We start from the raw sequence: 25,696 nt of genomic DNA on the forward strand, positions 1-25,696 counted from the left end.
AACAACAAATTTTTCTGAGAATTAAAAAAAATTTTGAATTGAGGTTATTAAGTGAAATGTTTATTTTCTTGATACAGAAAATATTGTATGGAAGTTATACTTTATGCTGGCTTTAACAATTGCATATACATGTATATATAATTTTTAATTATATGAGTGTATATTTATATAGAATAGCTCAAAATATTTTACATTTTGTCAGAATTCTAACCTTATTTATAGTTGGGATTTCAAAGTAGATTACAATTCTTAAGGGAAGGACTGTGTTTTCACCCTTATAACCTCAGCCTCATACTTCACATGACTCTTTCAGCCTTCAATATGTGTTGATGGATGGATTTAAGGATGAATGGATGAGTGACTGTCTAGATGGATATAAGAAAAATCTTATGCCTCATGCAAGCCATGTCTTTAAATTCAATTTGCCATCTTCAACAATCCACCTTGCCTCATTGTTCACCATTTTCTCAACTCCAAAATACAGAATAAATATTCTACAGTCTCTTTCCTATTTTACAAGTATGCATATTTCTGTATTTACATCCATTTTCTCCCATTTATGATGATCAAACAATTATATATCAGAATTTCAATACAAGGGAATCAACTTTTTTCAAATACAAACATGTTCAGTAAGTGCCTGGTATCCCAAATGTATAAAAATAAAGCATATTTATTTTATTGGAACTAATTTTATGAGTTTCCCCAATTTTACTTCCACTGCTTTCATCTCTTTCTTTTCATTTTTAAAGATTTATTTATTTATTTATTTATTTGAAAGGTAGAGATAGAGAGAGAGAAGGAGGGAAGAGAGATCTTCCATCTGCTGGTTTACTCCCCAAATGGCTGCAACAGCCAGGGCTGGGCTAAGCTAAAGCCAGGAGCCAGGAGTTTCTTGCAGGTCTCCTGCTTGGGTGCAGAGGCTCAAGTACTTGAGCCATCTTCTCTTGCTTTCCCAGGCCATAGCAGAGAGCTGGACTCAAACCAATGCCCATATGGGATGACAACAGTGAAGGTAGAGGCTTAATGTTCTATGCCACAGTGCCAGTCCCTGTTTTCATCTCTTTCAATTGGTGCATTAACTTCCAAGGAAAGTAGCAGAACTACATTCACATATACTTAAATAAAAAACAGAGCCTGTATTCACAGGATGTTGAAAAGGAATTTAGATATAGCATTTAGCAAATGGTAATATAAGCCTTATTTCTTGTTGAGCAATAAAAATAAGAGAAAATTCTTAGCAGTGACGTATAAACATGCTACCACAGTAATCATAAATTTGCAAATTTTGCATAGTTTGCATTTGAATCAATCCTAGGAATCCAGAGAACTTCCACTTTGACTATGACACTATCGGAATAAGATCAAAGTCAGCGAACTCTAAAGGCTTCCATAGCCATGGCAACTCATGACTAGAGCCTAGGGAGATTACTGACGCCATGAACAGGAGTGTCAAATTGTTAAGTCAGCAACAGGAGTCACTGTGTACTTACACCCCATGTGGGATCTGTCCTTAATGTGTTGTCTAATGTGAAGTGATGCTATAACTAGTACTGAAACAGTATTTTTATACTAAGAATACAGAGTCAACTTTTAAGAAATAAACACAATTCACGAAGAAGAAAATATCTGTTTGGTGCTCATTGCAGATCACTGGCAAAGCATTTTGGTTGTACAAAATTCAAAAAGCAGAAGTACTTACTTCTCTTCAGCATCTCTCTCACTTTAGCACTACACTTTCTAACCCGGTCTGTGAAACACATATCTCAAATCCAATGTGATGGGAGAGACTCGTATTTCCTCATGGATCTTCAGCACTTCCTGTTTTTATTTTCTAGCTCACAATGCTTGGATTAATGTATAAGACAGAGACTCCAAAGTGTGCTTTTGTGAAAGAGGAGTTTGTATTGGTTATAAACATCCATCAAACTGTATATCACTTATATTTAAAGGTTGGGAGAGAAATTAGGGTAGGGTTTTTTTTAATTTTTCAGTTACCAAAATTTGGGGGAGGAGGTGAGCCCAAGAAGAGTTATTTGGAGGAAGAATGTAAAGTAGTAACAAGGTGAGGACAGAATGGGCTCATTGGGTCTGGGGGGCGGGGGGAGGATAGGACGGTAGTCCAGGAGCCCTTGACAAAAACTAGGGTAGGAAAAAATCATGGAGAGGGACAGGTTCTAGAAATTTCACAGAGGACAGAATTCTATAGTGTCAAATCCTGTAAAACATTGATTAGGATGAAATTGGAGAAGTGGCTATTTTATTGAAATAAACTAATACATTTTTCTTGCTTATCTTGAAAAAGTATGCATCTGTTTAATGAACTAATGAATAAATGTATACTGACTATAAACATAAATAAGAAGGGTAGAGGGTCAAAAGCCCAAATCAGACTGCAGTGGGGTGAAGAATGAATAAATGGATGCTTAGGAGTGAGGAAGTGGATGAAATGTGGTTTTGTTTTTGTTTTTTTTTTTTTTTTGACAGGCAGAGTGGATAGTGAGAGAGAGAGACAGAGAGAAAGGTCTTCCTTTGCTGTTGGTTCACCTTCCAATGGCCGCTGCGGCTGGCGCACTGCGGCCAGTGCACCGCGCTGATCTGAAGCCAGGAGCCAGGTGCTTCTCCTGGTCTCCCATGTGGGTGCAGGGCCCAAGCACTTGGGCCATCCTCCACTGCCTTCCCGGGCCACAGCAGAGAGCTGGCCTGGAAAAGGGGCAACCGGGATAGAATCCGGCGCCCCAACCGGGACTAGAACCCGGTGTGCCGGCGCCGCAAGGGGGAGGATTAGCCTGTTGAGCCACGGCGCCGGCCTGAAATGTTTTCATGATAAATTGTTGACTACTGAAAAACTATAATTTATTTATTCAACAAATATTTGTAGAAAGTTACAACAAGTTAAACTATTCAGGACAGTATCATAATTCTTGACTTCAATATTCATATAGATTCTTTCTATTATTTTGACCTCTAACTCCCTTGGTTTCTTTTCTTTGCCCTCTACCTAAATCCAGACACCACTCTTATGGTCATATCCATGAGTTTATGATTCTGTATATTTATATGCCTCCCATAATGCACCTTTCAGTCATCCCACTTGTTCACCTTTTCCTTCTCTTCTGTACTCTGGTTCACTGCTTGCAGCACCCCAGCATCAAAAGTCCTTTGACCCACTGGAACTCCTGATTCATTGATCAAATTTCCATGATCCCTTACTCTCCTCCTGTTCTATGCTCCTTATACAACTTGAGGCCCTTGGTCTACCACCATAATCCCTCCTTGGATACACCCCTCTTTGTCCAAGTTTTGCTTTAACATGTTTGTGACAAAATGTGAATTATTGGGGCTGGCACTGTGGTGTAGTAGGCTAAGACTCCGCATGTGGTGCCGGCATCCCATATGGGTGCCTGCTTGTGTCCCAGCTGCCCCTCTTCTGATCTAGCTCTCTACTGGTAGCCTGGGAAAGCATAGGAAGATGCTCCAAGTGCTTGGGCCCCTTCACCTGTGTGGGGGACACAGAAGAAGCTCCTGGCTTCAGATCAGCACATCTCTGGTTGTTGCGGCCATTTGAGGAGTGAACCAGCAGATGGAAGACCTCTTTCTCTATCTCTCCCTCTCTAATTCTTATTAAATTCTGCCTAATTATTAAATTCCACTCCAAGTTGCTTGGTTGAGGCCTACATAGTCAGATTTGAATGAAAACACAAGCATGCTGCCCACTAAACTTGTGAACTCTAACTTCAAGGGGCCTCTTACTGTGCATGCCAGCCGCATTATATGTCCCTAGTCCATTTCATGCTTCATTTCTCTATACAGCCATTTCTTTTTTCTTTCCCTTCAAATCTGTAACACTAGTCTCAATCTCACTTTCAGATGATGATCCTGACTTCTGCTCCACAGAGAAAATTACATCGACCAAAAGAGATCTTTCATTTCCTATTGGGATCTATGCCCACTCTTTATTGTTACTGTGGCTGATCTGGATATTGTCTTAACAAAGGCTAATCCCTCCTCTGCTGCCTGGGCGCCAACCCCTCTCTTCTCCTCAAAGATGCTGTTTCCCCTTTTGGCTAACTCCCATCATCAGATTTTTCCTTAACTAGGTCATTCCCATTTGTTTATAAATATGCTGTTCCATATTCCCTATGAAAGAGAGTCTCCTTCTCCCCACTTTAGTTCTAGTCACGTTCTCAATACACTTTTACAGCAAAACAAATTGTCCTAATTTTTTTGTCCTCCCATGCTCTTTAGAGCTTACTTCCATTCACACTTGCTCCCAACATTCCTCAGAAACTTCTCTTGCCAGGGTTATCAACGAACCGCCATGTTTCTAAACCCAAGGTCATTGTGCAGTGCTTTTCTTCCTTGACTTACTGCTTGTAACATGCTCACCCTCACCTCTTTGGAACCCTTCACTCGGCTGCCAGAACACTCCACTCTCCTGATTTACCCCTATTGCATCGGTGGGTCTTTTGCAGTCTGTTTTGCTGTTCATCTCCTCATTCCCTCCCTAAATGTTGGAATGTTTCAGGGCTTTGTTCTTGGACTTCTCTTTCCTTTCTTTTTCTACCCTCAGTCATCTTTCCCCCCACCTCATGGACTTAAATCTAATGATCTCAGATGTATGTTTACATGTAGGTCATCTTCCCTGAACTCTAGGCCTCCATTTGTACCTGCCTTCCCTACTTCATCTGGATGTCAAAGAAGTATCTCAGATCAACATATCATAAAATTAACCCCATTGTCTCTAATAAACAAACCTGGTCTTCCAGAGTCTCTTCTAACTCTGTTCTTCCAACAGCACAGTTAGAACCTTTGCTTCCCTTCTTGACTCCTTTCTTGTTTGAACATCTCACAGTAGGTATATCAGCAAATGATTTTGCTCTACCTTCAGATTACACCAATCAGGACCCAATGTTTGCATTATCCCCACTTCCAGCACCCTGGTCCATGCTGCCTTCTCTTTCTTACCATTGCAACATCTGTTTGCTGACTCCTTGCTTTCATTACTTCCCTTCAGACTGTGCTCCAGAAACAGCTAGAAAAGTTCTGAAACAAGGTGATTCCCATCGTTTCAACTGACTTCCTGACTCAGATCCTCTCCTTGCTTCCCATTCTATTAGTCAAAGCCAAACATTTTAATAAGACCTTCAAGGATCTGCCCATCCGCTCCATGACCTCTCTGATCTCATCCATGACCGTCTGCCCCTCTTCCACTCTGCTCCAGCCACTTCATCTCCTTGCTATTCTTCAAGCAACCCTAAAAGCGTTCTTGCCCCAGGACCTTTGGAAATGATTTTAATTCTTCTTGGGTTTTATTTTGTCTAAGATATCCACATTGCGATTCCTTTACCTCTGCCAGGTCTTCATATGCATGTTACATTTTCACTAAAGCCTTCAAAAATTTTAGCTCACATTTCTAAAACATAACTGCTTTGATTTTTTAAAAAATTCTTTAGAATTTAATACCTAGGATACTTTATTTTCATGTTTCATTTTTATTACCTGTCTCCTCTAATAGAAGGTAAGATCTATGCCAACAGGGTTTGTTGAAAGTTTTGTTCACTGCTGTATAATTAGTACACACTAGGTATTTGTCAGTTATTTGTTGAATTGTGAATCTGAATAAATGGGAACACAAAAGTGAACAAAAAAGATATGAATCGCTGCCTTCATGGCATTCTAGCTAGAGAAGAAAGAGGAAAAACCAACAAGTCAATTGCATAGACTAGAAGATCTGATGAATTCTCTGAGGGAGAAGCAGAATCAGTGGTAGGTTCTTTATTCTTGAATTTCTTAAAGATGAGGACATTTTAGACACTTTTATAAACAGGAAAGAGGCAGCAAAGCCCGAAAAGTTGAAGTGATGGCATTTATAGAGGAGTGGGGCAGGCAGTTGGCACAATGGTTATTACACCATGTGGGATGCCTGTATTCCTTATCAGTTTATCTGAGATCCGGTCCCAGCTCTGCTCCCAATTCCAGCTTTCTTATGTGCACCCTGGGAGGCAACCGACAATGGCTCAAGTACTTGGGTCCTGTCACTCATGTGGGAGACCCAGATTGAGATCCAGGCTCTTAGCTGCAGGCATTTGGGGAGTGAACCAGTGTGGAAGATCCATCTGTCTCTCTCTCTTTTTTTTTTCTCTCTACCTTTCAAATAAAAAGGAACGGGCTAGCTGACCTCCTTTCTCTTCACACAAAATAATAAAGAACGTGAATGTCCTATAAGGTGGAGGAGAGGCTAACCTTGGAAAGAAATAGTGATATCTCATAGAACAAGTAATAAAGTAAAGAACATAAATAAGAGAAGTATAAAGGAAAAAAACAAATGTTAAATGGTCTGTTTTCTGATGAACTGAATTTGCTTACTTGCGTTTTCATACCTAAGAGCTTCACGATGTTAGGGTTGTCAAATTCAGCCATGAGGGCCGCCTCCCTCTGAAAGTCGGCCTGCATATCTGCCGAGGCTTCTTCTTTGAGCATCTTTACTGCCACCATGGTGAAAGGTTCATAGGGAAGTAAGCCAGGGGCCCTGGGAGACAAATGTTTTGAGAAACAAACCACAGGTCAGGAACATCAGACACATCTACCTTGTATCCACTTGCATTTGAATACATTCTCCCACTCACACAGCCTCTGCCAGAGGCACAGAACCACAGGAAGTGCACCATACTTAAAACTCTTGGATTCCAGCTCATAAGCATCACAGTGAGGGGCAGGAATTGTGGCACAGTGGGTTGAGCTGACCCTTGGTATACTGGCATCCCATACTGGAGTGCAGGTTTGTGTCCCAGCACCTCCACTTCTACTCTGGCTTCCGGTTAACGCACCCTGGGAGGCAGCAGATGATGGCTCAAGTGCTTGGGCCCCTGCACCCATGTGGGAGACATGGATTGAGTTCTAGGCTCTGGCTTCTGCCTGACCCAGCTCTGGCTGTTATGGGTATTTAGGCAGTGAACCAGTGGATAAAAGATATCTCTTCCTGTCTGTCTCTCTCTCTCTTCCTCTCTATTTCTCTCTCTTTCCCCTTTTCAAATAGATGAAAAATAAAATATACATTTAAAAAAAAATCATTGGATTTCTTTTCAACCTAAATTAAGTTTGGGACTGCATTGTGTATCAATTACAGGGAATCAAAAGCACACAGACCCAAAGGGGATTGCCATTGCCATCCTAATGCCTTATTCTTTGGCCAGAATCCAAATTCCTCAAAGTCAGGGATCATGACTTATTCATGTTTCTGTCTCCCTAGAGCCTCAAATGGTACCTTACATATCAATGGTTTCCAATATGTGTTAGTGTGTTAGATCTTCATTTTCATATAACTTCATACCAGGGTCAATTGTGTCTTGGCCAATAGCACTAAGTCAAAGTGACAACTGGTAATTAAAGCCAAATCCATGGTTTTTGGCCCCGTTATGTGTCTGTGGCATGGAATCCATGCAGAGAAGACATTTTATTCCAATTAACACAAAGGCAGTAAATGGGCTAGTATTGGCCCTAATAAATAATCGTATCTCAAACTCAGTGTTTTCTTTATTTTTGTGGTTTTTTTTCTTTTAAGTGTTGTTATTCAATGAATGTCTATATATGCCAGTTCTTAAATTAAAACACCAGGTAAAAGTAAGCTTTAAATGAAGTGGGGAATAGCAACAGAATATGGAAGAGGCAAATTTGAGAGTTATTTAAAAGCAATGAAAAATTATAATTAAAATATATGAAAAAGTTTTTTCTTTAAAGGAAAAATGATGGAGTTATTACTCATTTCTTATTATTTGAATAATATATAAATAAACATACATTTTGACCCACTATAAATTACTTTTACATGTGATAAATATATTTTCTACATATGCACTCTGTTTCCTGTAATAAGGGAAAATTATTAAGATTTATAGTATAGTATGGAGTACAAATAAGATTCATGTAAAGAATTAACTCATTGGATAATAACTATTACACATAGGATATATACATCAAGCCAATGGTCTGGTAACTATTTGGACAATATGCATTTCAATGGTGAGCATCATTTTTTCATGGGTAATTTTACCTTGCTTGAAAGACCCTTCCAAATGCCCCCTCTCCGATATCTCTCACATATTCAATGTTATTCCTTGGATACTCCAGGCTGAGTAATTTGGGATTCAGAAGGAGTGGCATCCTCTGGTACATGGGGTTGGGATGCAGTCTGTCTAGCAAGAGCTCGGAAGGCAGTGTGGTAAGGGTTACTGCTGCGGATTCTCTGCAGGTAAGACAGGCAAGTTCGTTAATGAGCTCAGGAACAGGCAAGAAGTTTATATTCAAACTGAGATTCCCAAAGACATTGTTTAGGAGTAAACATAACAAATTATACTATGGCAGCCAAAGATCCTTCTGCTTGACAGCAATAAAGTATTTTGTTTGGTCTAGAGTCAAAATGCACATTGCTCAGGAATTTTGTCAGTTTCAAACTGGCAGCCACAATGAGTCTGGGAGGGAAAATGGCTATCAGGAGTAGCCATCCCCCTCCCCTCAGCCCCCTGCCACTTACTGCTTAGATTTTTCTCTGCTGTGGAAAATTAATCTTAGGACATGTGATGCTATGCAAAAAGTCCCTGACATTTTCATAGATTAAAGTGGAGTACTTAATTTTGAAGCAAGGCTGTAGATATGTAGATTGGCAATGTTCATACCCCTAATTTCAATGTCAGAAATGTAGATTTTAAAATATTGCTCTGTGTAATTAGCGTAAAATAAGAGCTCACCTTTTCTTATTCTTCCATTCTTTTCTTCTTCGGCAGCAATAGAGAGTACTTATGGTGAGAAGCACAAATATGGCGAAGCTGGACATGATGGAGATTATTACAGTCATGGAGTAAGTAGGTGAGGCAGAGAAGGAAGAAGAGGAGGAGGAAGGCAAATTTGGAATGTCCACACTTGGCTTTGAGGATGTCATTGATGGGAATGCTGTAAGTAAACAATTATTCTTTTTATTCATTCTCAAACCTTTAAGGAGCTGTGGTTTTATATTCAAGAACCAGTAATTTAATATTAAATTATTTAGGTATTTGGGTCTCCCTGGTTATATATCTATGAAGTCTAATTGTAAGAATCCAACGAGTTCCAGTACAAGTAAAGCCAATTGATGGAATCATAAAGATTTAAAGATAAGAACGAGATAGACAATATTTTTTGCAAGGCAAAATCAGATCCTGGGTTAGTGTTCTTTATACTGCATCATATTGGTTATGACTTGATATCAATCATGGAAATTATTAAATAAAATATTTTCATGTAGTTATATTGAGGATTGTCTAAGGCTAAGCATTGTTTCTTGAAAGCAAGTCTGGATACATTAATATCAGTGTGGAATTCATAACAAAGAACATAAAATAAGGAAAGAAGGGTATATTATTATATAAGGGATATAATTCAACAAAGGTAATACATTAATATCTATATTTCAAATAATATGTTCACACATTTTTAAATTCTGTCTCTATATTAACTTCTACATGTGAGAGAAAACATGGCTTTTGCCTTTTTATGTCTGGCTTATTTCACTTTGTATAATAATCTCCAATTCTACCCACTTTATGGCAAATGTCAAGATTTCATCCCTTTTATGGTTGAATAATAATATTTGTGTATACAGACCACATTTTCGTTATCTATTCAATCACTGATGGACATCTAGGTTGATTCCACATCATTGGTATTCTGAATTGTGCGGTAATAAACCAATAAGTGTGGGAGTACAGGTATCTTTCGTTTGCAAATTAGTACAGCCATTATGAAAAATAGTATCCAAATACTGCAAGAATATCCACCATACGACCCCGCTATCTCTCTTCTGGGAAGATAGCCAAAGGAAATGAACTCAGCAGCTGATGGAGCTGAGCTTTCACGCATGTTTGCTGGCAGCTATCAAACAGAACACAAATAATGGAAAATGAAAAATGAAATACTAGGACACAAGTGAGCAGAATTTAATTCATTTAAAAGTTGGGCTCCTATCAAACTGTAATTTAAAAGGTCAGCACAATAGAAAGACAAGTAAAATCTGCAATCCTGCTGGGAACCGGAAGATTCCATACTCATTTCAGCCCGTACAGGGTGCAAAGTCCTCTGGATAGGCATTCATACAATCGGATTAAAATTCTACTTCAAATCCTCTTAATAGACTGAAGAAAGACAAAAATGTGAATACTAATTATTTTAATAATATAATAAACAGAATGTTTAATAGCTAAGAATGAATTTGTACCCTAAAAGCAGTGAATAAATATCTGGATTTTTCTTTTCAAATATTTGTGGAATTCTGACAGACATGGTATTATGTGAGGCCATACAGATAAATTTTTTTTCTTTCAAATCTGTTATTTCAAAAGCAAAAATTATGCAAATGTATGCTTTGATCAGAATGTAATAATAGGTTAAAAATTCAATACAATATTTTGCACAAAAAATCAGTAACATTTTAATTTAAAAAAAAAAAGGAGTAGCTGTAGCTAGAGATTAGAAAAAAAGTCTCCTAATAGTGTACATAAGATTTGCTAAAATTATGTTCAATGGTGAAGTGATGGTATTACCTCTTTCCTTTAGGTTAAAAAAGAAAGAAATGAACAGGTCATTTATCTCAAGATATTGAACAAGAAGCAATAACTACTGAAAAATAAAAGAAAATAGGTGATAAAGTCACAACCATATTCAAGCAGAAATTAACAAATTAGAATACATATACCACAAATGATAGAATTAAAACCAGACAAATGGTTGTACAAAGTGTTCTAATAAGTATAATTTTCATTTTAAAAATGAGAAAAGGCACAAACATAGAAAATTTTAAAATGACCAGTAAGTTATAACAGATTCAAAGGTTAGAAAAAAAACAAAACATGTAATATCAAACACAGTTACATTTTTAAATCTTTAGGAAGATGATACAACATACTAATTACCAAACTTGAGTAATTAGAAAATATGAATAGCACCACTAGCAGGAAATTAGTTTTAAAAGTCTTTATAGAATTATGAATACATTCGTTCAGTCTTGAAGCAGATAAAATTTTCCCATTTCATAATATGTTCCAGGAAGAGAAAAATCTCGCGATGTTAGCACAAAAGAAAAGTGCATACACAGATTATACAGCATGAATTTAAAAGATCCTAAACGACATACAAGAGGGCTTCAAAAAGCTCATGGGAAATGGAGTTAAAAGATGTTTGCATTGGTGCAAAAGTTTTGCAACCCATGTGTTATTTTCTCATAATATGCATTTTTAACAAACTGAGGACTTCTCTAGGCATCAATTTTGGTTTTTGACACTTAAATAAATGTTTCTTGCAATTGCATGTTCCATAAGCTGCTGGATATGCCCTTGTATTAGTCATTGACTGCAAAATAGTAAGAGAATAATAATGTAATCTAAAGGACTATATTAACGTAACATATTACAAGGTCAAAAGAAAGCCTTTATTGCAGCAGAAGCCTAAAGACATTCGAACTGGGACACTCGTGAAAGCAGACGTGACAGGGATGCTCATGTAAGACACATTAGTTCAGGAGTGGACACAGTGATTACGCCTGCATCATCAAGGGCTAAGCAAGCGGTTATGAAGCCTGCTCTGGCCAACCTGGTTCCTGCTGTAACTCCAGCAGGCATCTGGAACCGAGAGAACATCAGAGCAGCAGTAAACATCTATGCTGGACCAAGGGTACCGCACACCTCATTAGGTGCCACTGCAGTGGGGGATGAAATCACTTCCCAGGGTCCGGGTGCCTTTATGACTGGCTTGTAAGCTGCTCTGATTCTCTTTGGATTTAAATGTCCTTAGGTTTTCTAACCCAAGATGGATGCGGAAGGGAGGCTTAAATTGGAGAGCTATGCTTCGTGCTAATAATCAAGTAGGAGCAATCATGAAAAGAAATGTTTATTTTCTGTATCTGGATTTCACTAAGCAGTTCATTCCTTATATATAGCATGTGAGGGGCTATGATGTAATTTATAAGCTTGGTCATTCAATCTCACTAGTAAATGTAAGACCAATTTTTCTGAAAATATCATAAAATAGAATGTAGAGGCATGTTAAAAGAAACAACCTTAATGACTTAGTAAGATTTATTTGAAAAATGCAAAAGGTTACATATTTTGAACAAAAATTTTACCCTGTGGATCTAAATACTTCTCTCCTTCAGAATTATCTTGTTTTTCCCCAATTATTGCTTTGGATCTATTGCTCTGGTCTTCCCTAGAGCTGTGTCCATGATCTTGTTGGATCCAAATGACCAGTTTGGATCTCTATTGTCTTTGTTTTTCATCTGTTTTCCATTCCTCTCAATTTTATCTCCTTATACGCTTCCTCTGAACACAAGGGGACTTTATTCACTCACGTGTCCATATATTAATGCATTCATTAGATTAGTATTGATTGTTAGGTATCAGAAATACTGTAGGGTACTTGATAAGTCTTTGCTTGTCATGGGAAACGCATTAGTAAACTCATAATTAAAAATAAAATGTAGGCAGTGTTATAAGAGTAGTAAGAACGGGTACTCATGAACCTCCAGGGGTAGCACCAATCAATTTAGGCAGAGAATAAGTAACAGTAAGTTAAATGTAAATAGTGAGTAGCAAAAACCAGTTGAAGGTCTGTGTGTTTGTGTTGTCCCAAAGTCCATTTTAATTAATATGAAGTGAATGATGGCACAGCCCTTGTGAATGGGAACACTGGCCTTATAAAAGATATCTGAGAGAGCTCTGTTTCCCCTCTGCCATGTGAGGTTACAGTGAGAAGACAGACATGTCCATGAGAACCGCTGTGTCTACAGCAATGCCTGCTACAACTCCCGCACCTTGGTCTGTGACTGACTTGCCTCCGGAGTGTGAGAAATAAGTTTTTGTTGCTTATAACACCAGGTGGATGATATTTTGCTTTATAAGCCTGAACAGACTAAGACAAAGGTGTATGTATATGTGTGTGTGTGTGTGTGAGTTGGGGGTGGAGGGAATGGAGTGGAGTCAGGGTGGGAAAAGAGTGTTCTACAGAAAAGCGATAGCATGTATAAAGGTCTGAACCAAGCAATTGTGTTGCTTTCCTAAAAGGGCACTAAAAGTTTGTTGATTGAGTTGGGATGTATCAACAGGTAAGTCTGCAGATGCCACATTTAACTCACAAAAGGACTTGCATGCCAATTTAAATAATTTGGACTTTACCCTGCAGCAAATGCATCAATAGCTTTTTGCACGGAAAAAAAAAAAAATCTCTTGGCTGCAACTCTGACTTCATCGTATAAATATTCCCATCATGGCTGATTTCAGGCTGTTAAAGTCCTGACTATGGAGTCAGAAAGAGTTGTTCAGAATGACAGTATTATGGAGGATTCCCACCATACAGACACCAGAGATAGAAAGAAGATCTAAAAGTTTCTTTCTAGATGGGAACAAATTACTTACAAGAAAAATAACCAGACTCGTATTAAACTACTCATTTCCAAAACCAGAAGCTTCAAAGGAGCAAAATCACATTTGTAGACAAGAAATCTATATCCAGTTAATATATTTTTCAGCTATTCAGGTGAAAGGAAAATTATTAATGATATACAAGGCCTCATGACTCCATCACTCAGTATCTCTTCTAAGGAAATACATTCAGGGACTCTTAATAACAATTCAATCAGAAAGAGATTTTAAAATAAATATGAGGATTCATGGAAAATGGCACTAAAAGATAAGTTTATTTGGTTCAAAAAGCTTCTGAAATCCATGCATAGTTTTTTCCTAATATACATTTTCAAGAGCTTTTGGAAGAGCCCTCATACATATTAAATCTAAAGGGATAATAATGAAATGACTGTGAGTTTTGTCTAATTCTCTAAGAATCAACAGAAAATCATTCTGCATAGAGGCACCTCATAAAATTGGCGAGGTAAACAAGATAAAAGCCTTCACTGGAGGGTCTAAGATCCCTCATGGACTGGGGAAACAAGAGGAATAAATAGAGCACTGTAATCTGTTGAAAGAGTAAGTATCTGGCTTTCAGTTAACAGTGGAGAAGTAATTATCACAAAAAGTAAGGAAATGGAAAAAGAAAAAACGAAAAAGTAAAATGAAGAGAAAATGTAAAGTCAGTTGTTATACAGAATATTAACAGGGCTAAATCCTCCGATTAAATGAAAATGTGTGAGTACAGTAAAACCAGGTATATGTTGTTTATAGGAAAATGAAAATAATACAGATAAAGAGAATCCAGGTAAATGGAAATGCAAAGAAAGAAGAACTACCAATATTAATCCATCAAATTTAAGGTTAAAAGCATGACAATAGGAAGAATGACATTTTATGTTGGTTAATTCAAGAGGATAAAGTGCTATGAATCATTACAGCTCATAGAATATACCTGAAGCCAATTACTGAATGCAAAAGTTATAAAACAGAGAAGAAGAATTTGATAAAAACAATTATGAATTGGGTTCATCTAGTAGAAAATTATGTTAGGAAACAAAATCAAGTCAATCATGTGTGGATAGAAGAACTATTAAGGTCATGTGAGCATTAGCTAGCAAATAAATCAAGCCTTTATCAGAGAAAACAATGACTGCATGGGAATTCCAACCAGATTATAGAATTGTGTTCAATTCTAGACATTCCTGAAGCTTATTTACAACCAGTGAAGGGTAAACATAAAGATAAAGGTTATGGAAGTCAGGATCAAAAAAAGCTGAAAATTAGAGCTTTATAATGTGAAGAGGAGAAACGTATAGGGAATTAGGGTACTTGTCTCCAAGTATTTTAAGGGCTGTCTGATAGGTTGAAGGAGTTGAAGATCAGTTGTTGAAAGTTGTAAGACCAAAATTTATTTCTCTCTAGCTAAAATGTTTAATAACTGGGGAATCTACAGTGGGATGAAGGAATGAATTCAAGTAGGAAAGGGATATGTCTGTCAAAAATGTTGTAGAAAAGATTCTTTCATTGTGGGAGAGTTTAAACAATTGTTAAAGTTGTTTCCAACTCAACATTTACACACACACACACACACATACACACACAGTTTACAATTTCATCTGTGGAAAAAAAATGGTAGCTAATCCTGGAAAAATGAGTTTGGGACATAAAGTATATATTCTTCTAAATTTTGGCCTAATTAAAATCATTATGTAGCTTAGCTGATTTAAAATTTTAACAAAATTTTTGTCAACTGGACTTTCTTAAGAATAATCAATAGTAAGAGACTGCAAAAAGGTATAAGTAGGTATTCTAGAAAGAATCAGTTAAACAATTAGGGGAGCTTTACAGCATTTGAGGTTGGGGACATAAAAGAAATCGTGATAGAGCCACATCAGGTGAAACAGGTAAGAAACCACACTGTGAAGATACAGCCAGAATCAGACAGGTTTGGATTTAAATCCTGGCTCAACCCCTTTTTAGCCAGGTAACTTTAGGCAAGTTATTATTCTCCCCTTCTCAAGCTGACCTGGATGTAACAGGAGGATAGTCTGAGTTCCTGACTTCATGGAGCAGTGGGGGAGAACTGAGAGAGAAGATAAATAACTCAATAATCAGTTGGCCTGGACTTGGGTATATAGTCACTCACTTTCCATGCATGGGGAAAGAAAAAGTGAAAGGAGAAAAAGTCATTGAAAAGGATAGCCTCATTCCAACAATTAAACCAGATTATACGTATTTCCCATAGAAACTTTGAAAGAGGAGAAGACAGACTCACTGCTGTTTCTCTATTAAAATAATTGAAGTCTTACATAAGAAAGGAGTAGGGCAGTGCCTGCTTGGCAGATGGTTAATGTGAATACTAAATGTAAATATAGTGTACAGAAGGCATCCTATATGCAAAAAGATATTTTACTTCCACAAAAGCAGTTACAAAAACCAAAAAGTACTGAAATGCTAGTCTCTGTGTTCAAGTAAGAAGGAAATAATGCAAAGACAAAATGATCTTTAAAAAGTCTTTCATCACTCCTAAATAAACTAGTAATTTCCTTTGGCATTCACTCAGAAATCAGGAGACATAAAGAAATATGTGAGGATGTAGGCCACCCATTGAATTCAGGATGCTGTGCCTGATAATAACACCTTCTTTGCTCAACTAAAGGACTAGCGGCAATTTCTTTAAAAAACACTGCCCTTTAATGCAGTGAACACATGTTCAGCCATTATCTACCACATGTTCAGGTAAAACCACCAGTTTATGACAACTGCTGTTCATTTTCTTACATGTATCAAAGATTTCATAAAACTGTTTTTTTTGTTTTTTTGTTTTTTTGTTTTTTTTTTGGACAGGCAGAGTGGACAGTGAGAGAGAGACACAGAGAGAAAGGTCTTCCTTTGCTGTTGGTTCACCCTCCAATGGCCAGCTGGCGCGCTGTGGCCGGCGCACCGCGCTGATCCGCTGATCTGAAAGCCGGAGCCAGGTGCTTCTCCTGGTCTCCCATGGGGTGCAGGGCCCAAGCACTTGGGCCATCCTCCATTGCCCTCCCTGGCCACAGCAGAGAGCTGGCCTGGAAGAGGGGCAGCCAGGACAGAATCTGGCACCCCAACCGGGACTAGAACCCGGTGTGCCGGCGCCGCAAGGCAAAACTGTTTTTTAAAGACTAGGAAATTCGCTGTTGTAGCTAGTTTGTCCCTTTCAACATTTGTTTATCATCAGTCCTGGCCCAGCCCTGGCCGTTGCAGGAATTGGGGAAGTGAATCTGCTGTTGGAAAATCTTCCTCCCTCTGTCTCTCTCTGTTGCTCTGCCTTTCAAATGAAAATAAATAAAATGGAAACAAAATTTGTTTATCATCAGTATAAAATGCAGAAATGAGGATGCTTTCTAGTGTGCTTTGTTCCTAATTTAGGATTTAAGAGCAGTACCTTCGACACAGTAAATTCTCAATGCATGAATGAATTAGTGGGCAAACAATTGACGGCTAACAAAGATCAGTTATCAATTAAAAGTACAAACTAAATTTTGGAACCTCAAATGACAGAGAATTGACAAATTTCTTTTTCATTCCTTCAGTTTGGTGATAATTATTTGACAGATTCCCAGAATAATAGAGTTTTAGGGTTTTCTGTAACTAGGCGTGTTAAATACCTCCGAGTGAGTCACTTGGAACCAATAGCATTCTTAATTTTAATACTTTAAATCTTTGTCCTTTAAGTGAGCTGGTAAAATTAAGTCCTGGCACTTAGCCAAGTACAGAAGGGATTAGGCCTGGAATATATATCACAGGAAGTCAGTGCGACTTAAGCCTTAGAACACCATACCCGGAGGAAGTTAACAGACATGAAAAACTTTTCTAATATCATCCTGAGGATTTCCGCACTCCGCTGGGTTGAGGCATCTCCTGATACACGTTGGCTTCTAGGGAGCCTTCTGCAACACCCTTCTTGAATTCTGGGATGACCTTTTTAAAAGCATTTGATAATGATCCTATAAATGTTAGCCTGGAAGTTAGCAGTCTTAAAACAAAACACCTCTTTTCCAAAGAAGGAACTATTGTCACAAATGAAGACCATGGTCAGCTCAGTGAAGAAATACGGTATCTGCTTTCATCTATAAACAGACAATACAAGACCATGAATAGAATATTAAAAGGTGATATTACAAATTTGACTTATTTTGTAGACATGTATGGGATAAGACAGGACAACAAAATAGAGGTGGGAGATATTATTTGTGCAATTCATTAGTGTTCTCCATGGCCTAATAAAGCAGTAGTGAGGCTTTCAAAGACCTTCCTTCATGTTCTATCCTAGGTGAGCAGTGTGCAGAGTCCTGGAGAGGGGCCATTCATTTTCTCTGGGACATCATGAAGTAAGAGTGGAAATACGCATGCAGGAATCTAATTACATACACATAAGGTTCCGAGGGCATAAACAAAATTACTTACTTGTTAGGTTTTCTTTTTTATAATCTGAAGGGGAAAGGATAAAAATGTGTTTAAAGTGAGCATCCAGATATCTCATGTATTCTGTGAGAGAGTGCTAAGAAATGCAAGTTCTTGTTCAACTTTTTAATATGCAACTAGAAAACATTCTTTGCATTCAAATGTGAAAGAGCTGCAGCTTTGAAATTAAACCCGCTGTTAGGGATAACAATATAGCTGTTTACAAACGAAGTTCATTAGAGCAACACGCAGCAATTCAGTTTTGTGAGATCAGCATTTTCAAACATGTGGCTTATTTTTGCATGCTTCAAAATCTGCTTCAAGGGCTAAGAAAGAGGACTTTATTCCTTGATTACCACTCTTCGGACAACATATGAGATGTTTCTTAGCCATTCTGCTGCACATTCCAGAAAACACTCCAAGCCCTCATACAATCCCCTATGAAATAACGTCAGATCTCAAGCAGCAGTTAAAAGTGCTATTTTCGATCAAATGGAATACATCTTTATACTAACCTGGGCGATTAGGATAGCATTAGAATTCTGGGATTAGGTATCCAAGATAGAACTCAAAAAAAATATTAGCAATGTCTCGAAAATTAGGAGCTTGAAGTTCACACTCTAGTTTCTTCAAAATAAATTTCTCTTAACCCCAAAGTCTCGCGAGAACTCTATTACCTAAATACGGAAGTCGAGTACAGGCCCTGGCGTCCCAGTGCATGCTGGGAAGCTTGCCGCATTCTGGCTCGGAGAGCAGCTGCATCCCAGATCTGAAGAGTCCTCTGAGGGTCTTTTCCTCCATCGCCAGCCATTCTCTTGCACAGAAGAGCTCCTTTACTGCCACACAGTACTCTCTAAATAGTGTATGGAGAACAAAATTAGATGACTTACGGCACGTGAAAGCCACATTTGCAGCGGAGCTTCGATTCAGTTTCCAAAATATCAACACAGTACATTGTTTTTGCAAAAGCATTTTGTCAAGTTCCTCTTACTGTATGTGAGATTTTATGAAATATAGGCTATTAGTCTGTGTGATGACTGTTTTTTTTTAATACATAATTATTCTATTGTGGAAAAGGATTCTCATAGTTTAAAGATGGATTAGGAATGGCTGCCATGTCTTCTGGCAATTTCATGCCAAAATAACTACAAAGGTACCTAACAATTGCAGAGGAGTTAAAAACACACATAGTTGAAGTCACTCGTCATCGTCAATCAGAATCTAGCCTGGGGGATTTTTCTAGAATCTTGGAACTAATGGACAAGGCTTGAGGAATGGAATCTGTCCCTCTGAAAGCTTTGTCTTTCAAAACAGAGATGCACCAGCTTCCTGGCAGAGGACAGGAGGGCACCTGGGTCCTCACCCAGCCCTTACTCTGGAGAAGGGGAAGCCTGTCCCACAGCCACCTGTGCACCTACCTGGGCATTCCAGGGTAGTCTGTCTGTGAAGAGGAGCCTGTTGTGTCATCAACATGTAATGTTACAAATGAAGGAGCCAAAGAAACACTAATTATACTAGTTGGAATGTTATGAATCACTATTTGTTTGAGTTTGATAGAAAATAGGTCAAATTGCCTATTTTGAAATCTCAATGATTCCAAATGAAGCTAGGTAGTGGGATTCTTAATAAAAGGAAATGAAAGATAATAGCAGAAGTTAAAAATAATAAAAGCTGGTGTCCTCCATTCAATAGCTGAAGTGTTCAGAGAGGAAATTGCATGTGTACAGACATATATGTGTGTGGAGAACCATACAGATGCACACACATGCTACCGTGGTGTCTGAACACCTGCACTCCTGCTTTTCCAGGGGACCAGCATGGGTCGAGTGAGCCTACACAGCATGGAAGAGCTGTGCATATGAATGTTTGGGGTATAAGAGGGGTCATGAGTGCAACAATGGGATTTAGAATTTGGGGACAGCAGCAAGAGAAGGGGGCAGAGGGCAGCTTTTGAGAAGCTGAAGAATGTGAGGCCTGCTGCTTCTGCTGGTCCCACCCCTGCTTGCCCAAGCACGTCATTTTATATTCACAGCACAGTTAAACTGAGGGACGCAAGGAAAAAATATTCCGTATTCCATGTGCAGGAAGCAAATGCTCAGAAAAATGATTAGTTTTATTCTAAATGGAAGAGCACATGAGAGAGTGCTTCGGGGCTTGCTTTATTCTCATTGTCAGGCGTTAAAGTGTAGGCTCTATAACCCAGTTTCTGACAAGGAAAAAAATTCAGGGTGGAATGAAAAGTAGGTTAGTGTGAACAGGGTGGTAACTGGAGACAAGTAGGTTAATGTGAAGATGATAGTTAACTGGGGAAAATAAAGACCACAAAGCGAAGCCAAGAGTAGAAGATTTAATCTTCAGCCAAAATTGGGAAGAAGCGGCACTCTAAGGAGTAAGCAAAGATTCAGTTCCAGCCAACTGATCTTAGTGAATGCAGAAAGAATGGACCAGCAAATGAAAATGAGATCACGTGTGAGCCGAGGGGGAGGGGCAGGGAAGAAACCCAAAGTACAAAAAAATACTGCTTCCCAGCAAGAAAAGCTGAGCACAAACAAAACAGGAAATAATCAAAGGTGAACTGTAAGGAGATATTGTTGAGATGAAAAGAACAATGTTTAAAGCCTACTGTCCAGTATTTTTTATATTGTTTAATATCACTTGAAAGGAAATAATGGCAAGAGATCATCTCCAAGTAAGTTTTACAGAGACTTTCAGTCTCAACAAAGAAGGAAATGATTTTCCTATCATTCGCAAGAGAAAAAAAAAAAAAAAAACAACACTCTTGATAGAGAAGTAGAAGTCAGGACTGCTTTGTGATTCCTCTTCATTATAATACAGTAAACAATTTTTTTTATTAAGTGCATAGCACTTGAGGAGAATTGAGTGTAGCATAAGACTTAAATATTTAGTTAAAACTAAGTATGTAAGATGATGGAAGGCTTATTTTGCATGTAATGTAAAACACACTGATTCCAGACGAATGAGAACAAAGGATGGATGATCAAGAGAGAAATCAAACTTGTTTTCAAGAAAAAGACTTTTTACTAAACGGAGGACAGTGAGAATCAAGGATCAGTAACAGAGTTTATCCAAGTATTTGTTTATACATGATTATGATAGGAAATGTAAAATACTATAATATACTTATACATTATAATATCAAATGTAAAATACTAGTGTTCCTAAATCGGAGCACCTGCAAATAAATAGAATTGAATATTAATAATAATCTAGTTTATATTTCCAAATAAAGTTTCAAGGAGCAGGTGTGGAAGATTCAACACAATCACCCTAACATAATTAGGCCTATCCTGAATACCCCAGTTTTTAAATTGTAACCTTCTCCCCCCCACCCCCACCCCTTGGCCCTCCTGGCCTCCCCTACCATACAGCTCATTTTTTCTTTTCCCATGACATGTCACACCTTCTAAGGGTATATATACATTATTTGTTATGTAATTTAATCTATCCCAAGTGCCTAGAATAGTGCTTGGAGCCCAGTAGATCAATAAATATTTGTTAAATAAGCAAAATTCCTTGTCATTCATGAAAAGGGGCACACATTATCAAATGACTGTTAATAATTAGAAGACCACGGGCAACAGTATGCTTTTTAGAATCTCGTGAGGAGAAGTAGAATGTAGAACAGTTGGGGACCTCTGAACCACACTGAAGGATAAACACAAGCAGAAACTTGTAAAAAAGACATACTAGCCAGGCATAGAAGCACAAAACGAGAACATCTGAAGATCACTCTTACCAGTTATTAGCAAGAAGTTGAATGTTAGTTCAATTTTTATTGGAGCAAAAGCAGAAGTTGTCATAACCGCGAGGAAGTATCTTTAGAAAAACGGTTGTGAAAAAGTTTAATGCTTCAGTATTGAGCTATTGGATCAAGCGAGATTCACTAAAGAGCAGAAGAAATTGGCATCTTAATTACTGATGATAATAATATTTTCATAACATATACAAGTTTTGTATTTTAAGAGACTAAGTTTTTTGCAGTTATCAATTATATGGCAAATTAAAAAGCCTTCATAAAATACAAAAATACAAAAAGTTTTGGATGATGTTTTCTCTCTCCAATGGGAATGAAATATTTGGCTATAAGTGTTTTTAAAAGGAAAACACTTATCAAAATAAAAACCAGAATTAGAAGAAGAAAGCATAACACAAATGACTTAAAAATCTAGGAGAGATTATGCTATTCCAATAAACTTGAGTTCTCAAAGAAAGAGTTTTTTTTAAAATAAAAATAGTAAATTATTTTCAATCTTAAAATCTGTGGCTCATGCATGTAAACTGATCTAAGAAATAAATGTTGGAAAGTTAATGTACACATTTTGTGCTGAAGTACCAAAATAAAATTCAATTTTAATTACTGATAAAAATTCCTGCATTCAAAAACCTTTATTGGGGCTGGCGCCATGGCTCACTTGGTTAATCCTCCGCCTGCAGCGCCAGCATCCCGTATGGGCGCTGGGTTCTAGTCCCGGTTGGTCCTCTTCCAGTCCAGCTCTCTGCTGTGGCCCGGGAGGGCAGTGGAGGATGGCCCAGGTGCTTGGGCCCTGCACCCGCGTGGGAAACCAGGAAGAAAAACCTGGCTCCTGGCTTCGGATTGGCGCAGCACCGACCGTAGCAGCCATTTGGGGAGTGAACCAACGGAAGGAAGACCTTTCTCTCTGTCTCTCTCTCTCACTGTCTACCTCTGCCTGCCAAATAAAAAATAAAAATAAATTAAAAAGCCATTATTGATCTATTTTAGTGGCAAAGATAGATGTGAAGATAGGTCACTCCCAGCCACTGGCTCACTCCTTAAATGGCCAGTGACATTTAGTTGAGATCTCAATCCAGGTTTCCCCTCGCGGGTGGCAAGAATCCAATCGCTTTAGCCATCACCACTTCCTCAAGGGTCTACAATAACAGGAAGTTGGAGTTAGGAGCTGAAGCTGGGAATGGAACTCAAGTACTCATATGTGGGATGCAAGTGTCCTAACTGCTAGACTTAATTCTCAAGAACTCCAAATTTATAAATTTAATTAAAAAAGGAGAGATCCTAACTAAGAAAGAGGCATATATTGTTTATAGACCATATGATCTCTTACACAGGAACTACAAGAATATCAACCATGTATCTAATAGAAACTCTATAAAGTGGTTGATATATCTAAGTATAATAAAATACAATAACTTTGTTATGAATTAGCAATAAACTGTGAACTAATAAAATGGAAATTTTACCCTGTTTGTTGATAAGGAACAATGATTTACAGTTGAAGAATTACTTGATTCAGTAATTAGGAAGTATAGTATCAAACTAAATTAGAATAAGGATTGCCAGATTAGATTCTTTGGAGGTACTTTTGCCTGAATCTGGTATCTGACTTCTTGTTGTTAATGAGTGTGTAAACTTGAGTAATCTGAGATTTCTACAAGTTTCTTTTTGATACTGTAGTTGTCCAAATTAATTGGTTTAGAATTAAACCATACTAGGAGGAGCTTACCCCTCCCCATTCCCTCATGTAACTCTGTTTCCACCTCAGACACACAAATAAGTAAAAGCAACAATAAAGTGAAACAAGCTACTGTTCTGTGCAGCAAAATGATGAATATCAAAAAACAGTGCAGTATGTTTAGTGAAAGAAGTAGAGAGTTAAGCAGTACATCCTGTATGATGCCAAGAGTATGAAATTCAGGAACAAGCAAAACTAATCTAGTCAGAGAAACCATCAGCAGATGCCTCTGGGGAAAATGAGGAATTGGTTAGAGAAAGCGCAGGGGAACTTTATGGGTGGTGAAAAGCATTCCGTGATTTGAGTCTTGATTGGAGTAGTGGTTACAGAGCCATGTGCTGTTGTCAGATCTCTGAACTAGATGCTCAGAAGGGGTGCAGTTTACTGTATATATATTTATACTTCCATATGATGTTTTAAAATCTGATTGAAATGTTCACAAAATTATACAGCTCAACTCCAACATTTAAAAATTCCAAAGAAATTAGTAGTATTTTATTAAAATAAGTAACTAGAATGCCCACATTTTGTGGGCATTCTGACCTAGCGGGACAATTATATTGTAGTTAGTACTCCTGTTTCACAAGAGCAATGGTAATAAAACACAGAGTAATACACTTAGGGAGAAAGCCAGTTACGTGAGGGAGATCGGCAAGCTTTACTAACAGGCTTGAAGCCAGATCTGACTAGAAGGAATGGCATACCTTATGCCTGCATAGGAATGCTCAATGTAATTACAGCAATTCCCCTACAGTAATTCTAAAAACTTAGTATCATTACAATCAGATTCAAAATGGAATTTGCAGTCTAACATTGACAACATTTCAGGTATGTGGGGGTGAGACAATGGGTCTGCTCCGAGGGTAAATAAAAAAATTCAACTTTTTGCAAGGAAAACTTCCTTTCACAATCAGGGTGCACGTTTTCAAACATAGTGACAAAGGCAGATGCTAAAAACCCCACAAGAACGATTGGCCAAAAAATTAAAATAGCAAACTGTTTAAAAAGTGCCAAAAATAGCCGGCGCCGCGGCTCACTAGGCTAATCCTCCGCCTTGCGGCGCCGGCACACCGGGTTCTAGTCCCGGTCGGGGCACCGATCCTGTCCCGGTTGCCCCTCTTCCAGGCCAGCTCTCTGCTGTGGCCAGGGAGTGCAGTGGAGGATGGCCCAAGTGCTTGGGCCCTGCACCCCATGGGAGACCAGGAGAAACACCTGGCTCCTGGCTTCAGATCAGCGCAATGCGCCGGCCGCAGTGCGCAGGCCGCGGCGGCCATTGGAGGGTGAACCAACGGCAAAGGAAGACCTTTCTCTCTGTCTCTCTCTCACTGTCCACTCTGCCTGTCAAAAAAAAAAAAAAAAAAAAAAAAAAAGTGCCAAAAACAAAAACAAAACCTACACAAAATAATGTTTTCTGTTTTAGAGACACATGCAAAGTGCTTATAGATTAAGTAATCTAATGTGTGTGAGGTTCTTCAAAGTCAGCAGTCTGAGGATGGCATTTTGGGGGCCTGTGTAGGCAGGGATGAACTGAGATTCCCTTGGTTGATGAACTGAAAGCTGAGGGAAGGGTACATGCATATTCATTGTTCTATGATCTCTGTTTTTGTACACATATGAACATGTTCATAAAAAATCAATAGCCAATATTTTCAAAAATTAAATAGCCAAAACCAAAAGTTGCCTTCACACTGAGAAAACTAATTTACAAAACAAGTACTAAGCAAGTACTTACAATTTGGTTAGAAAAGAATGAACAATGCAAGGGAAAAAATGAGTAGACTGTAAACAGAAATTTTAAAAAGAAAGACCTAAAATCATCAAGTATATGCAAGATTTCTATACTGTGTATTTTGATTGTTTGCATACATTCTGTTTAAAATTCAGTGAAGTCAGGCGTGTGGGTTTTGTAATCAGAAAACCACAGTGACTACCACAAAAATGAGTAATATATTTATAATCTAATAATCTCTTCTCAGGCTTCTGTCCACAGTATGCAAGTATGATAGCTATTCTAACCCCACTGCATATTACATGGGTAGTGCTATTGGCAGGATTGACCGAATCGAAGGTCACATTCTTTCGCTGGTTTCCCTTTCTATTTTATTATAGCCAAATAAGCACTGCTTTGTAGTTAAAACTTTTTCATTATTAAGCAGTGCCTCTAACAGACAATGTTGGAAAAGACTACCAAGAAGCCCAAGCACCAGAAATTCATGTTACAGAAGTGACAGCAGAGGCAAGATTTCTTCAAATACTTGCCAGGGCGATTGAAACAATCAATATTTTCTGATTTCCAGGAAGATCTAATTTTACTTC

At 38.1% G+C, this 25,696-nt stretch overlaps 1 protein-coding gene across 5 annotated transcripts in view; it reads right to left on the reverse strand.

Moving 5' to 3' along the window:
• The window catches only part of MUSK (muscle associated receptor tyrosine kinase), a 100,021-nt gene that overhangs the window by 1,714 nt on the left and 72,611 nt on the right, over positions 1-25,696 (reverse strand). For 4 of the 5 annotated variants that reach the window (XM_062206942.1, XM_062206940.1, XM_062206941.1 and 1 more), the window contains 4 exons: positions 18,548-18,723; positions 8,748-8,949; positions 8,054-8,245; positions 6,384-6,532 (listed from right to left, as the gene is read on the reverse strand). In XM_062206942.1, the coding sequence (XP_062062926.1) occupies positions 6,384-6,532; positions 8,054-8,245; positions 8,748-8,949; positions 18,548-18,723 (719 nt within the window). Of the gene's footprint in view, positions 1-6,383; positions 6,533-8,053; positions 8,246-8,747; positions 8,950-17,873; positions 17,898-18,547; positions 18,724-25,696 lie in introns of all 5 variants that reach the window. The other variant, XM_062206939.1, reaches the window with a different exon arrangement.

The sequence above is a fragment of the Lepus europaeus genome, chromosome 12, assembly GCF_033115175.1.
Source record: "Lepus europaeus isolate LE1 chromosome 12, mLepTim1.pri, whole genome shotgun sequence".
In the NCBI taxonomy this organism is placed as follows: domain Eukaryota; kingdom Metazoa; phylum Chordata; class Mammalia; order Lagomorpha; family Leporidae; genus Lepus; species Lepus europaeus.